Source organism: Ornithorhynchus anatinus, chromosome 14, assembly GCF_004115215.2.
Source record: "Ornithorhynchus anatinus isolate Pmale09 chromosome 14, mOrnAna1.pri.v4, whole genome shotgun sequence".
Lineage (NCBI taxonomy): Eukaryota > Metazoa > Chordata > Mammalia > Monotremata > Ornithorhynchidae > Ornithorhynchus > Ornithorhynchus anatinus.
The window spans coordinates 661,040-673,645 of record NC_041741.1 but is presented as its reverse complement, the minus strand read 5'-3'; the positions used below and the strand labels follow the sequence as shown (position 1 = coordinate 673,645).

Below are 12,606 nucleotides of genomic sequence, written 5' to 3'. Positions count from 1 at the left end.
CACGTGGGGCTCACGGTCTCCATCCCCATTTTACAGATGAGGTCACTGAGGCCCCGAGAAGTGACTTGCCCGAAGTTCACCCAGCTGACAAGTGGCTGAGCGGGGATTCGAACCCATGACCTCTGACTCCAAAGCCCATGCTCTTTCTCCACTGAGCCACGCTGCTTCAAGGAGGTGTCCATCCCCTTCATGCTGTTTATTGCTATCGTTTCTAATAATAATGATGTTGGTATTTGTGAAGCGCTTACTATGTGCCAAGCACTGTTCTAAGCGCTGGGGGAGATACACGGTCATCAGGGCGTCCCACGTGAGGCTCACAGTTAATCCCCATTTTACAGATGAGGTAACTGAGGCACAGAGAATAATAATAATGTCGGTATTTGTTAAGCGCTTACTGGGTGCCGAGCACCGTTCTGAGCGCTGGGGGAGATACAGGGGAATCAGGTTGTCCCACGTAGGGCTCACACACTTTTAATCCCTGTTTTACAGATGAGGGAACTGAGGCCCAGAGAAGTGAAGTGACTTGCCCACAGTCACACAGCTGACAAGTGGCAGAGCTGGGATTCGAACTCATGACCTCTGACTCCCAAGCCCGGGCTCTTTCCACTGAGCCACGCTGTTTCTGTCCGTCTGTCTCCCCCGATTACACTGTCAGCCCGTCAGTGGGCAGGGATGGTCTCTATCTGCTGCCGAATTGTCCATTCCAAGCGCTTAGTCCAGCGCTCTGCACCAGCAGCATGGCTCAGTGGAAAGATCCCAGGCTTGGGAGTCAGAGGCCATGGGTTCGAATCCCCACTCCGCCACTTGTCAGCTGTGTGACCGTGGGCGAGTCACTTCACTTCTCTGGGCCTCAGTGACCTCATCTGTAAAATGGGGATGAAGACTGTGAGCCTCACGTGGGACAATCTGATCACCCTGTATCTCTCCCAGCGCTTAGAACGGTGCTCTGCACATAGTAAGCGCTTAACAAATACCAACATTATTATAGTAAGCGCTCAATAAATACTATTGAATGAATGAATGAATCCAACCCGGGGCCAGGGCGCTGAGCCCCAATAATAATCATAATAATCATCATAATGTTGGTATTTCTTAACCGCTTACTATGTGCCGAGCACTGTCTTAAGCGCTGGGGGAGATCCAGGGTCATCAAGTTGTCCCACGGGAGGCTCACAGTCTTCATCCCCATTTTACAGAAGAGGTCACTGAGGCACAGAGAAATTAAGTGACTTGCTCGAACCCACCCAGCTGACAAGCGGAGGAGCCAGGATTAGAATCCAAGACCTCTGACTCCCCAGCCCGGGCTCTTTAATAATAATAATGTTGGAAGAAAGAAAGAAAGGAAAAGAAAAGAACGGAAAGGGAAGAAAGGAAGGGAAGAAAGGAAGGAAAGGAAGGAAGGAAAGGAAGGAAGGAAGGAAGGAAGGAAGGAAGGAAGGAAGGAAGGAAGGAAGGAAGGAAGGAAGGAAGGAAGGAAGGAAGGAAGGAAGGAAGGAAGGAAGGGAGAGAGAGAGAGGAAGGAAGGAAGGAAGGAAGGAAGAAAGAAAGAAAGAAAGAAAGAAAGAAAGAAAGAAAGAAAGAAAGAAAGAAAGAAAGAAAGAAAAAGGAAGAAAGACAAGAAAGACAGAAAGACAAGAAAGACAGGAAGACAGAAAGACAGAAAGAAAGACAGAAAGACAGAAAGACAGAAAGAAAGAAAAAGGAAGAAAGACAAGGAAGACAGAAAGACAAGACAGAAAGACAAGAAAGACAAGAAAGACAGAAAGACAGAAAGACAGAAAGAAAGAAAGAAAGAAAGAAAGAAAGAAAGAAAGAAAGAAAGAAAGAAAGAAAGAAAGAAAGAAAGAAAGAAAAGACCTTTTCGGAAAGGGGGGGGGCAAGCGGGGACGGCGCACGCGCATAGCCATAGCCACCGCTCCGGTGCGGGCGGGGCCGGGGTGACGCTCCCCGGCGCGCTTACGTCATGACGCCCAGCGACGGCGGCGGGCCAGAGGGGCCGCCAAGATGGCCCCCACGCCGGGCCTGCAGGCCGACTGCGAGGCGCTGCTCAGGCGCTTCCAGGACAAGGACAGCGTCCGCTTCGAGGACTTCGCCGCCATCTGGAGGGACCTCAAGTTTGGGACCATTTTCCAGTGAGGGTCCTCGCCGGGGCCGCCCCTCCGCCCCCCTCCCCTGCTTCCCCATAAGAATCATGTTGGTATTTGGGAAGCGCTTCCTAGGTGCAGAGCGCTGTGCTAAGCGCTGGGGGAGATCCAGGGGCATCAGCTTGTCCCACGTGAGGCTCCCACGCTTCATCCCCATTTTCCAGACGAGGTCACTGAGGCCCAGAGAAGTGAAGTGACTCGCCCACAGTCACCTAGCTGACAAGGGGCAGAATCGGGATTCGAACCCGTGACCTCTGACTCCCAAGCCCGGGCTCTTGCCACTGAGCCACGCTACTTCCTTAATCATTCTGCTTCTCGTTGAGCGCTTAGCGGAGCAGCCTGGCTCTCTGGGCCTCAGTGACCTCATCTGGAAAATGGGGATGAAAACCGTGAGCCCCCGTGGGACATCCTGATCCGCTTGTATCCCCCCAGAGCTTAGAACAGTGCTCTGCACATAGTAAGCGCTTAACAAATACCATCATTATTATTATTACTTGTCAGCCATGTGACTTTGGGCAAGTCACTTCCCTTCCCTGGGCCTCAGTTCCCTCATCTGGAAAATGGGGATTAATTGTGAGCTTCAGCGTGGGACAACCTGATGACCCTGTATCTCCCCCAGCACTTAGAACGGTGCTCTGCACATAGGAAGCGCTTAACAAATACCACTGTTATTATTATTACTCGTCAGCCGTGTGACTTTGGGCAAGTCACTTCCCTTCTCTGGGCCTCAGTTCCCTCATCTGGAAAATGGGGATTAAAACCGTGAGCCCCCGTGGGACATCCTGATCAGCTTATATCCCCCCAGCGCGTGGAACAGTGCTTTGCACTTAGTAAGCGCTTAACAAATATCACCATTATTATTATTACTCGTCAGCCGTGTGACTTTGGGCAAGTCCCTTCACTTCTCTGGGCCTCAGTGGCCGCATCTATAAAATGGGGATTAAGACTGCGACCCCCACGTGGGACAACTTCCATACCTTGTATCTACCCCAGCGCTCAGAACAGTGCTGAGCAAATGCTAGACTGTGCTAGACCGTTTAGACTGTGAGCCCGACGTTGGGCAGGGTTGGTGTCTATCTGTTGCCGAATTATCCAGTCCAAGCGCTTAGTGCAGTGCTCTGCACATAGTAAGCGCTCAGTAAATACTATTAAATGAATGAAACAGTGCTTAACCAATACCATCATTATTAATCCCCCTTCTAGACTGTGATCCCGTTGTTGCTGAATTGGACTCTCCAAGCGCTTAGTCCAGTGCTCCGCACACAGTAAGCACTCAATAAATACGATTGATTGAATGAACGAATGTGCCCGGTCGAGCCTGACCCGTCCAGCCTCCCGAGATCCCGGCGGGAAGGGCGACCCCAGGACCGGCCCGCGGCCTGCACCCGACCCGCTCGTCACCCTTCCCGTTCATTCATTCAGTAGTATTTATTGAGCGCCTACTATGTGCAGGGCACAAGACTAAGCGCTTGGAATGGACAGTTCGGCAACAGAGACCATCCCTGCCCATCGACGGGCTTACAGTTTAATCGAGGGAGACAGACGGACAAAAACAAGACAACTGAATCACGATAAATAGAATCGAGGGGATGTATACCTCATTAACAAAATAAATAGGGTAATAACTTAGTGCAGTGTCTGGCACATAGTAAACCCTTCCCAAATGCCCTCATCCTCATTCTTCTTCTTGTTTTTCAGCGGAAAAATGGGTCACCTGGAAATGAGCAACTTTACTCGAGAGGCTTTCGCCCTGTCCTGGCGGTATTTCCTCCCTCCGTTCACCTTCCAGATCCGCGTGGGGGCCCTCTATCTCTTGTACGGGCTCTTCTTCTCGCAGCGCTGCCAGCCCAAACAGCAGGTAAGAATAAGAATAATAGTAACTGGTAATAATAATAATAATGTTGGTATTTGTTAAGCGCTTACTATGTGCAGAGCACTGTTCTAAGCGCTGGGTTAGATCCAGGGTCATCAGGTTGTCCCACGTGAGGCTCACTGAGCCACGATATTTTCTTAAGCGCTATGTGTCAGGCACTGGACTAAGCGCTAGGGTGGATGCCAGCAAATCGGGTTAGACACAGGCCCTGTCCAGCATAGGGACAGAGAAGCAGTGTGGCTCAGTGGAGAGCCCGGACTTGGGAGTCAGCGGTCATGGGTTCCACTCCTGGCTCGGCCACTTGTCAGCTGTGTGACTTTGGGCAAGTCACTTAACTTCTCTGGGCCTCAGTTACCCCCATCTGTAAAATGAGGATGAAGACTGTGAGCCCCACATGGGACAACCTGATCACCTTGTATCCTCCCCAGCGTTTAGAACAGTGCTTGGCACACAGTAAGCGCTTAACAAATGCCATTATTATTATAGGGCTCACAATCATTCATTCATTCAGTAGTATTTATTGAGCACTTACTATGTGCAGAGCACTGTACTAAGCACTTATCATAATCCCCATTTTACAGATGAGGCAACTGAGGCACAGAGAAGTTAAGTGACTCGCCCAAGGCCACACAGCGAACAAGTGGCGTAGCCGGGATTAGAACCCATGACCTTCCGACTTGCAGACCCGAGCTCCATTCATTCAGTTCATTCAGTCGTATTTATTAAGTGCTTACTGTGTGCAGAACACTGTTCTAAGTGCCTGGGAAAGTACAATACAGCACTAAAGAGTGACAATCCCTGCCCACAACGAGCTCACACTGTAGAGTTCTATCCACTGCACCGTGCTGCTTCTCTTATGCTCTCGTACCCGTATTTATCCGTGTTACACCCATATCTGTTAAGTACTTACTATGTGCCAAGCACTGTACCGAACTCTGGGGTAGATAGAAACTAACCAGGTCCCACATGGGGTACACAATCTAAGTAGGAGGGAGAACAGATAGCCAGTCTCCCTTTTGCAGATGAGGGAACGGAGGGACAGAGCGGTGAAGTGACTTGTACAGAATCACACAGCAGGTACCTGGCAGAGCTGGGGTTAGAACTCAGGTCTTCTGACTCCCAGGCCCATACAGCTTCTCTAGTAACTACTCCAGTAGTTGATGCTTTTCGTTGAGCACGTTTCTGAATCGTTTTGTTTTCTGTTGCAGATCAGAATTGCCCTGAAGGACTGGGATGAAGTAATGCAGTTTCAGCAGGACTTGACGAACGCACAGCATTACGATGCGGCTTACGTCCTTAGGAAGCTGCGGCTGGAAAAAGCCTTCCACTTCACGGCCATGCCCAAACCGGTATGTGGTTGCCACGGCCTCTCGTATCCACGCCTCCTGATGGAAGGGAGTTGCCCTGTAGGGAATCCAAAGCCCCGGGAAAGGGAGTGGATCGGTAAAATAGTACTTATTGAGCTCCAGCTCTGTGCAGAGCGCTCTACTAAGGGCATGGGAGAGTACATTAGAATTAGTAAGAAAGCAGAGTGGCAGGGACTGTGTCCAACCTTATTAATAAGCGCTTAACAAATACCCTAATTGCTTATATTTAGTAATAGAAATGATCCCCTTTTAGCACGGGGAGACAGACACTACAATAAATTACAGGGAGCGATAGAGTATAAAAAGGTGTACTTGGGGGCTGTATGTGGAGGGGAAGGGGCGGTTGGTGAATCCCCAAGTGCTTGGATGACACAGATGGGCTGAAGTGGCAGTAGGGAGGAAGTGAAATTAAACCTCCTGGAGGAGATGTGATTTTAGAAGGGCCGTGAAGGTGGAGGAGAGCAGCGGTCTGCCAGAAGCGAAAAGGGAAGGAGTTCCGGGCGGGGCGAAAGGCAGTGAGAGAAGCAAGGATGAGGCGCAGTGAGTAGGTTAGCTGGAGGGGAGTGAATTGTGTGAGTTGGGGTATAGGAGGAGAGGAGTGAGGATTAGTTGGGGGGAGAGCTGGTGGAGGACCTTAAAGTCAATTTCTTCTTGATGCCAAGGAGTGGGATTGAACAACAGATGAAGCAGGTATTTTGGCGAACCTTCTTAAAATGTCAGTTGGGATGTCTTCTAACTAGAACTTGAATATGCTTTAAGCCAGTATTGAAAAATTTAATTTTTTCCAGCAGAGTCATCCAAGCGTCATGACCACTGAAACTGCCTTCAGACTGGGTTTCTTTTCAATGACTTAGATGAGTTTGGATTAAATTTTTTAAAGATTTTCATACCGCGTTTTCCAGCTCTTGGTTCTCTGTTCTCAAGTTGCTGAAGGGTGGCCAAGTTATGTCAAGTCCCAGACAGAAGACTAAATTCTTAAAAAAGCAACCTCCCCTGAGAGCCAGTGATTGCCCAGTTTGGGTCTTGTATTGATGTTATTCAGAGCAAGATTTTATTGTCAAGCAAATCTACCTTCTCTGGAAAGAAGAAAAAACATTTTTAGGGTAGTCATCTAACTGCATCCATCTTTATGTAGTTGTCCTACAGAATAAAGAGAAAGATGCCTTCCACTGAATTCAAAGAGGAATTTAAGGAGCCACAAGACCGTGTAACGAAGCTGATCACTTCTGATGTTCTAGAGGTACAGCGGTACTAACCTGTGGATGTTATTACAGTGTTCTCATCAACAGCAGTTTTTGGGTACCCTGGGCAGAAGGCGGCAGTGGTAAACCACTTCCGTATTTTGACCAAGAAAACTCTATGGATACACTGCCAGAATGATCACAGAAGGAGAGCGGGGCGTTCCGGGAGAGATGTGTCCGTGGGGTCAATATGGGTCAGAGACGACTTTGACGTCTTAAGACGGGGCGTAGGTACTAGGATTTGCTGTGGTAGCTTCATCGTAATTGGGGGATTTATCAAGTGCCCGATAGGTGCTAGACTGTTGACATCTGAGGTGAATTGCATCTGATGTCCCCTAACTTTGATCCATTTAAAATATCAGAAGTGTTGTTAGCCACAGCCTATCTTAAATATGGTAATTTGTCGAAGAGGGATTCCCGAGCCCTAACCGAACAGTCCTAACATTTTGGTTTCTCGTTTGACCGGTAGTTGTCGACGGAGACCGTAGTAAACCAAATTGACTGCTTTTTTTATTTGCAGGAAATGCTGAACGTTCACGACCACTACCAGAAAATGAAGTGTGCGATCTCCGCGGAGAAGTCGAAGCCGGACAGAGCTCTGGACTTGATAAAGAATGACTTTGTGGGGGACGTGAGGAGCGTGGTTCTGGAACACCAGCAGTGGCTGCAGGACAGAAAGGTGAGATTGGATGCCGGCCATGGGTTGGCTCTTAGCTGGGGAACTGGAGCAGCTCAGCAGGGGTTGGGGAAGAAGGCGCAAGGGAGGGGCCGCCTGCAAGAGCCTTTCTAGATCGGTTCCCAGAACCTCACGCTTCTAAAGTGAACTTGCCTCACGTACTGAAATATGACATCGGTATTTCTCTGCTGCCCCAGAAATCGGCCTCGGCGACTAGAGGAAGCGTTGACGTGACGGATGAAACAGAAGGAAGTTCCCAAGAATCCGAGGTAAGAAGAGGTCCCTATTAATGACTTGGCCATGAAACAGCCCACTGACCATTAAGGGCTCAGCCCCCTCAAGGCCTGTAGTGAAATAGGTGTCTCAAGATATTCTAACGATAGTCACGATCGCCACTGATTCAGCCTCTCCCAAGTGCCAGAGCAAGTGGTGGTGTGGATATGGGTTAATCAAATCAGGCCCATCCCCTGTCCCACCTGGGGCGTACAATCTGAGAGATGGGGAGAATAGGTTTATGATGTCATCCTGACTGTACAAGTGATCCATCTGAGGTCCAGAGAGGTTAAGTGATTTGCCTAAGGTCACATAGAAGGCTCTTGACAGAACTGAAGTTAAAAACCAGGTCTCCTGACGCCCAGCCCTGTGCTATCTCCATCAGGCCACACTGCATCTCAATTCTGGATTGTCTCCAGAACTGGGAAGGTGATTAGGGCAGATAATTAAGTGATTACCCTCACATGGCGATGCCAACTAGTGCTTTTCCTTATACAGAGCATGATACTAATTTAAGGATGCTAACTCTGAAGCTTTAATGTTTTGTTTTAGTACACTGAAGTTGCTGCAATTTCCTCTTAGAATTCCAGTTGTCTCCAGTTCTCTGTATTTTCTCCCCACTTGGTCGGGGGTCTTGCTGTGTGTTGGTGACTGACCGTGACCCTCTTTCCTGGATTTTTTTGTCTTTGCTTTCTGCAGGGTTCAGAAAGAGCAAAGGCATTGGCTAAAATAAAATCCAAATCCTATTCTGCCGTGGCTCAGGTGAGATGGGCAAGCTGGTCTTTCCAAGAAATCCGGGGAAAGTTTCTACAGATTCAAGGTGGCGGTTGTTGGCTGCAGTTTTTACTGTGTTGAAATGGGCAGCGGGGGTGGGGAGTGCCTGCTCGGTACAATGAGGAGACACTAACTTTTGAACCTTAAGTGCCGGTTTTCAGAATGGTGAGATGCCAGATTTGACGTCTTTTAAGGCTGGAAGCTCTCCTAGCCTCCCCATGTCCGAGGCCTTCTTCCCCCTCGCTGCATCACCTATGGCACTTGGATCTGAACTCTTTAAGCACTTGCTGTTCCACTCACCGCACCACAGCACCTATGTCCGTATCGTAATTTATTTTATTAATGTCCATCTCCCCCTCTAGACTCTAAGCTCCTTGTGGGCAGGGACCGTGTCTACAAACCCTGTTGTATTGTAGTCTGTCAAGTGCTTAAGTATGGTGCTCTGCAAACTGTGAGCTCTCAATAAATGCCATTGAACTGATTGCTTAGGCGGGGGCTGGTCTGAGCAGCTCATTGCAGGAGAGGCCGTCCCAGCGAGGTCATGACGTGCTTCCTGCCACAGATGATGTGTGCAGCCACCATCTCAAATCCAGATCTCATGATAGTACGTTCCTCTACTTGTCGAACTGGCTGGCATTTTTATTCCCAGATTATCTCTCTGACGTGTGCCGCTGTGATTAGTTTCCAGTTAGGCCTCACTCCCCTTGCCTTAACTTTTCAGGCCTCCAAATCGAGACGACATCGTCAAGTCAGATTGGAGTCTTCCGATTCTGTATTGGATAAGAAGACGAAGAAGCAATTGAAGGATACAGGAAATACAAAATCGTTAAAGTCAGCAGGGAAGAGGTCCTCCCGAGCGAAAGGTAGCTGCCCTCAGAATCGGGCCCAGAGCCGAGAGAGAATAGCATTGACTGAGCGCCTGTTGAAAGAGTTGGACGTGAGCTTTGCCCTCAAAGATTTTCCATTATAGTGGGGAAGATGGACACTGAAATTACAGAGGGGACGCAACAGAGCCTAAAGATATGGCTGTAAGCGCTAAGGGGCCCGAGGTGTGAGTCCCCAAGATCTCGGCTGATGCGGAAGGGCTGCAGTGACTGACAGGGAGGGTGCCTGCGCTTAAAACAGAACTTGGCACACAGTAAGCGCTTAATACGTACCATCATTATTATGCCAGGGTGCGGAGATGAGGGAATAATCGAGGAAATCCTCCTGGAGGAGGTGTGATTTCAGAAGGGCTTTGAAGATGGTGAGAGTTAGTGGTGCTAGATGTTAGGTTGGGAGGGAGTTCCAGGCAAGAGGGAAGGTGAGAGCAAGAAATCAGTGGCCAGAGAGACGAGCGCAAGGCCTAATGGCTTGTGAGGAGTGAAGTATGTGAGCTGGGTGGAGTGGGAGAGGAGCAAGGACAAGTAGTGGGGTAGAGAATTTGTGGACCGGTTTAAAGTCACCAGTCCGGGGTTTCAGCTTGATGCCGAGAGGAACCGGCAGCCGTTGTAGTTCTTTGAAGAGTGGGGAGGTGGGCAAGTGTCCAGTGATCTGTGCAGAGTAAGTAGGCGCTCAGCCAGTGTTTTTCATGAATTGGTTGATCGGCAGTTGATGGGGATCTGAAGTGGTATTGATTAGAAAAATGCGGAACAATTAATCTTCCTGCATGGGCTTTTCAGAACGTGGTTGATGTAGAGGGGGAATCCTTTTTCCAGAGAGCTTTCCCAGTTGGCTGTTACTGCCAGCAAATCACCACGTGCTCACTTCTCCTTACTTGGAAAGCAGTTCTGGGCCTGAGAGTTGGAGGCCGGTTCGGTGACCCACACATAGTTCTGTGAGAGCCTGAGCTTTCCCTGCTCCGATCCTGATCAGCGGAGCTCTAGTCCTGAATGATTCAATGCCCCAGATAACTTTAGGGCCTGGGAATGACCCACCTTCTTAAATGTTAAATGTTTACCCAACAGCAGGCTCATGGGAACTCGCCGAAAACCCAGTGGTTTTGCTTGGTAACCGATGAGTGGATTTTTTTCCAAATTCCATTTTGGCGATGTGTGTCTGCGGGTGGGTGGGCCATCTCATCCTTTGAGCCTTATCTCATAAAGTGGAAGAAAGGACCTGAGTGGAAGGAAGCCTCCCTCGTGGGATAGAGGTAGACTCACGTCTTCCTGTCACGCGCATTTCCTGTCTCGTGCCTTTCCATCCGGGCGGTCGTTTACATTCCCGCACCCCTGGGATGTTATTGGCATGTTTGGTCAGATGAGGGTCAGCTCCATTTTCCTAAAAATGACCGTTCTTGGTTGCATTTTAGGGTTCCGACATGTAGCGGTCCTGCCTTTAAAGTCATTTTTTGCTGCAGAGACTGTTTTCCCCATTTTTCCTCCAGGTGGCCCGCAGCCCATGAAGCAGGAAAGCGCCCCAGCCTATCTGAGTATGCCTGTCATCGCAGAGGAGGAAGAGGAAGGCAGTCAATCTAGTGATGCCGGTAATGCCGAGAGAGTTTCAGGACAGCCCAGCGGCTGATCTGTGTTTTGCAAAGAAAGAAGCAGGAGGTGTCCACGGCCTATGCCCCCCGAAGGGGCCGACCCTCCCGGGAGGCCGAGGAGTGGGCTTCAGGCCCCGGGGCTCTGATCGGCTCAGAATAAGGAGAGGCCGGCCCTCCCCACTGACCGTGGGTCAGCGTCACTTGCAAAGTCCACTTCTTTGCAGGCTGAAAACAGGTCGCAGGGTTCCTGCGTGGCCGCCGGGGACGAGGGACCGCGGGGTATCTAATGAGCCAGGCCGTGGACGACAACTCCAGAACCCTAGCCGAGCCTTCCCCCCACCCCCCACCACGGGGTTTGTCCGGCACTCCCGTCCAGATGCTCCGCGTCGAAGCAGGAACCGGGAGACCGTCAGGCCCCAGCCGGTGCCAACCGTCTCCCTTCCGACTTTCCCCTCACGGTGCTGTTTCTGGAGAAAGTCTCCATCAGCAGAGATCAGGGAGATAGAGTGCCGCCGGTGGGGATGGGTCGGGGCGGCCGGCTGAGCCACCTGCTCGGGCCGCGCAGCCTTTCATTTTGCTTATCTCGTCAGAGTTCCCAACCCCGAAGAGGACAAGTACGTGTTAACCCACCCGGGGAAGAGTGTGGAGTCGGGAGCCGGCTGTGGATTTCTAGGGCTGCGCCCGAAGGGTGGCTGAGAGCGGAGAAAGCGGCGCCTTTCGACCTGTGGCAGTTCTAAATGTTATTTGCGCTCTTGATTCTAGTCAGGAGGAACTTAGGGTTCCAAGGCTCAGCCTGGAAGAAAATGGACATTCTTTACCTAATTTTGTAGTCTGGAGGGAGGATTTGGAGCTAAATCCAGTCTGTCCTCCCCATTGTTTCTGAAGAAAGCATGGTTGAGTTTTATTCAGTTTTTGGCATGTCAACTAACGCTGAAATCTTTCCACACAAAAGAACCATTTGCTTCAAGGGCAACGAAAGAACAAATACTGTACTATTTAACTTAATTTTCAGAACTGGGAGTCTCATGAAAAGAGCTCTTCATTTTGTACGTTGAATTCAATTTTGTGTTTGGCTAGTATTCACTCTGGGTTCTCTTTTGAACCCAGCACACCCTGAACTGGTTTTTTTCCTCCTGAAACCTCAAGTGATGAGTGGATCACAGGTGAATTGCTGGTTCCCTCGTTGATTAAATATAGTTGTGCTGTTCTCGCATGACCTATTTTAAAGCAGTCTTTCCCGGAATGGGTTGGGGGATCCTGCTGGAGTCTCCCATCGGGAATGGTGAATGTGCCTCGGACCTGTCTGGGAATAGAATATTAATAATCTGTAAGATTTATATTAAAATTCAGAATGAGATTTTCTAATTAATGATACTTATGGTATTAAGAATTTATATGCCAAGCTGAGCACTGAGGCACATAAAGTAATCAGATCGTACATAGTCTTGTCCCTTTTGTGGCTCCTAGGGAGAGAATAGGTAGTTTATCTCCATTTTACCTAGGAGGAAACTGAGGCACAGAGCAGGACTTTCTCAAGATGACCCGGCACACCAGTGCCAGGTCCGGGATTAGGACCCAGATCTCCTAACTCCCAGTTCTTTGCTCTTTCACCCGGTCATACTTGCCTCTCTGGATTGCAGAGCTTTTATCCGAATTCTGGTGTCAGAAAAACTTCTGGGAATGATGTTGAATCGATCAGTCGAAATCTCTTGAGCTCTTACTGTGTGCAGAACACGGTCCCAAGCGTTAGGAAGGATACAGTACCATGGAGTCAGGAGACACAGTCCCTGCCCA

General features: G+C 49.6%; 1 protein-coding gene across 2 annotated transcripts; it reads left to right on the top strand.

The window, feature by feature from the left end:
- The first annotated feature begins 1,976 nt into the window (after positions 1-1,976).
- On the top strand, positions 1,977-12,186 carry SNAPC1 (small nuclear RNA activating complex polypeptide 1). Of its 2 annotated transcripts, XM_001510956.4 has the most exons (10): positions 1,977-2,132; positions 3,843-4,002; positions 5,226-5,366; positions 6,520-6,624; positions 7,146-7,304; positions 7,499-7,570; positions 8,274-8,336; positions 9,070-9,211; positions 10,714-10,812; positions 11,403-12,186. In XM_001510956.4, the coding sequence occupies exons 1-10, from the start codon at positions 2,005-2,007 to the stop codon at positions 11,435-11,437; spliced, it is 1,104 nt and encodes a 367-aa protein (XP_001511006.2). In that variant the 5' UTR covers positions 1,977-2,004; the 3' UTR covers positions 11,438-12,186. The 2 variants fall into 2 exon arrangements, with proteins under 2 accessions (XP_001511006.2, XP_028935148.1); XM_029079315.2 differs by having other exon boundaries at positions 10,714-12,186.
- Positions 12,187-12,606: the final 420 nt, after the last annotated feature.